The sequence below is a fragment of the Cebus imitator genome, unplaced genomic scaffold, assembly GCF_001604975.1.
Source record: "Cebus imitator isolate Cc_AM_T3 unplaced genomic scaffold, Cebus_imitator-1.0 Scaffold242, whole genome shotgun sequence".
Lineage (NCBI taxonomy): Eukaryota > Metazoa > Chordata > Mammalia > Primates > Cebidae > Cebus > Cebus imitator.
This window is the reverse complement of record NW_016107557.1, coordinates 1,556,019-1,557,755: the sequence shown is the minus strand read 5'-3', so window position 1 is coordinate 1,557,755 and position 1,737 is coordinate 1,556,019. Positions and strand designations below refer to the sequence as shown.

The 1,737-nt window shown below is 35.5% G+C and overlaps 1 protein-coding gene across 6 annotated transcripts in view; it reads right to left on the bottom strand.

Moving 5' to 3' along the window:
* The window catches only part of PTPN2 (protein tyrosine phosphatase non-receptor type 2), a 112,588-nt gene that overhangs the window by 31,698 nt on the left and 79,153 nt on the right, over positions 1 to 1,737 (bottom strand). For 5 of the 6 annotated variants that reach the window (XM_017498454.2, XM_017498452.2, XM_037727862.1 and 2 more), the window contains one exon: positions 811 to 963. The exons of the other annotated variant lie outside the window; for it this stretch is intronic. In XM_017498454.2, the coding sequence (XP_017353943.1) occupies positions 811 to 963 (153 nt within the window). The remainder of the gene's footprint in view (positions 1 to 810; positions 964 to 1,737) is intronic. 6 annotated transcript variants of the gene reach the window in all.

The window sequence follows — 1,737 nt, the reverse complement described above, 5'->3', positions numbered from 1 at the left end:
AAAAAAAAAAAAAAAAAGAATATTTTAATATTATATTAAAGATTTGGAAAAAATCTTTTTAAATAAACCTTTATTCTCACACCAATGGTCCAATCTAAGTTATAAAAGAAGGCTTATTCAAAGTATTCCTGTATTGGCTAGTAATTACAGAAATGAAAGTGTTAGTATGTTCACATGAGAAACATAATGAAAAGAGAGCCTATCTTCTTATATTATCTATCAACTTACAGTATCTACTTATATCCAATACTATGTGATTAGACCAGACAGAGTCTATGGTTGTTTCTATTTTACATTTTACCTTAGTACATAACACAGATTTCTGATCAGTCTTTGAATTTAGGTTCTACAAATATGCAATAAAAATAGCTTCATGAGAATAAAGCTACCAACCAGAAGAATATAACATTTTGCTGACATTTCATTACATCTGCCATAAATGTTCAAGTTGCTTGCTATAAAGTCAAATATTATACAAACCAAGTAGTTGTTTAATGAGGGCAAAAGTACCGGAAGTTTTCAGTTACTTTAAAAATTAAAAGCTTAACTACTACCCCCAACTTGAAAAATTAAGTTTCTCTAATGAAATCTTGTTTCTACGATGGCTTTTAAGTCACATACAGGATTGAACCTGAGGCTGAGTATATATAAGGAAGCTAGCTAAAATTTTAAGACAGCCAGCTGGATTTACCACAAAAGTTTAATCTACTTTTTGAAACAAACAAACAAGATAAGGGCTCAAGTGAAGTGCAGTTATTTGATGCTGTGTGTACTGAACAAATAGATACGACTTTAAACCTGTAAGTTTACCTGTATACTAGAATCTCCCTTTATACATTTTGCTCCTTCTATTATAGCCATGTATGAGAATCTCAGTTGATCTGGGGTTTGAATAAGACCCATTCGGTATTTTCTCATGTTCAATAACACTTGTTTAATGTTAATATCATCTCCTTTTTCCATCTGCAAGAAAGGCAAAAATGAGTCAAGTCTTTCGTTTTTGGAACCCAGGAAATAGAATCAATGCAGGATCATTGCTAAAATTTTTGCTATGCATTTTCTCCTCTGAAAGAACAAGTATAATTTCACCCTGCAGCTGTAATGTTATTTTTACAACTATCCAAACCTACTCATCCCTCCCCACATCTCAATCCCTCAAGTAATAGATGGAGGAGTTTGATTCTTTAGCTAAGTCACAATTGATTCCAAGTTAATCACTGTAATATCATTCCTTCTGGCCACTTATTGGTCAAAGGAAAGATTTATGATTAGCTCTGGCTAGTATAAGGACTTTTTTTTTTTTTTTTTAAGCCATGGCAGGAGTCAACCTTTCTGCTTACTGCCCCTCTGCCTTCTTCATGTCTGCACTACAGACACAATGTTTGGTTATACAGCACCCATCTAAAGATGGTCTAAAAGAGGCCAGGCATGATGGCTCACCTCTGTAGTCCCAACACCTTGGGAGGCCAAGGAGGGCAGATCACTTGAGGCCAAGAGTTCGAGACCAGCCTGGCCAACATCTTGAAATCCCATCTCTAATAAAAATACAAAAATTAGCTGGGTGTGGTGGTGCACATCTGTAATTCCAGCTACTTGGGAGTCTGAGGCAGAAGAATCACTTGAACCCAGGAGGAGGAGGTTGCAGTAAGCCTGATACTGTGCCACTGCACTCCAGGCTGGGCAACAGAACAAGACTATCTCAAAAAAATAAAATAAAGAAAGATGGTGGAAAAGAGA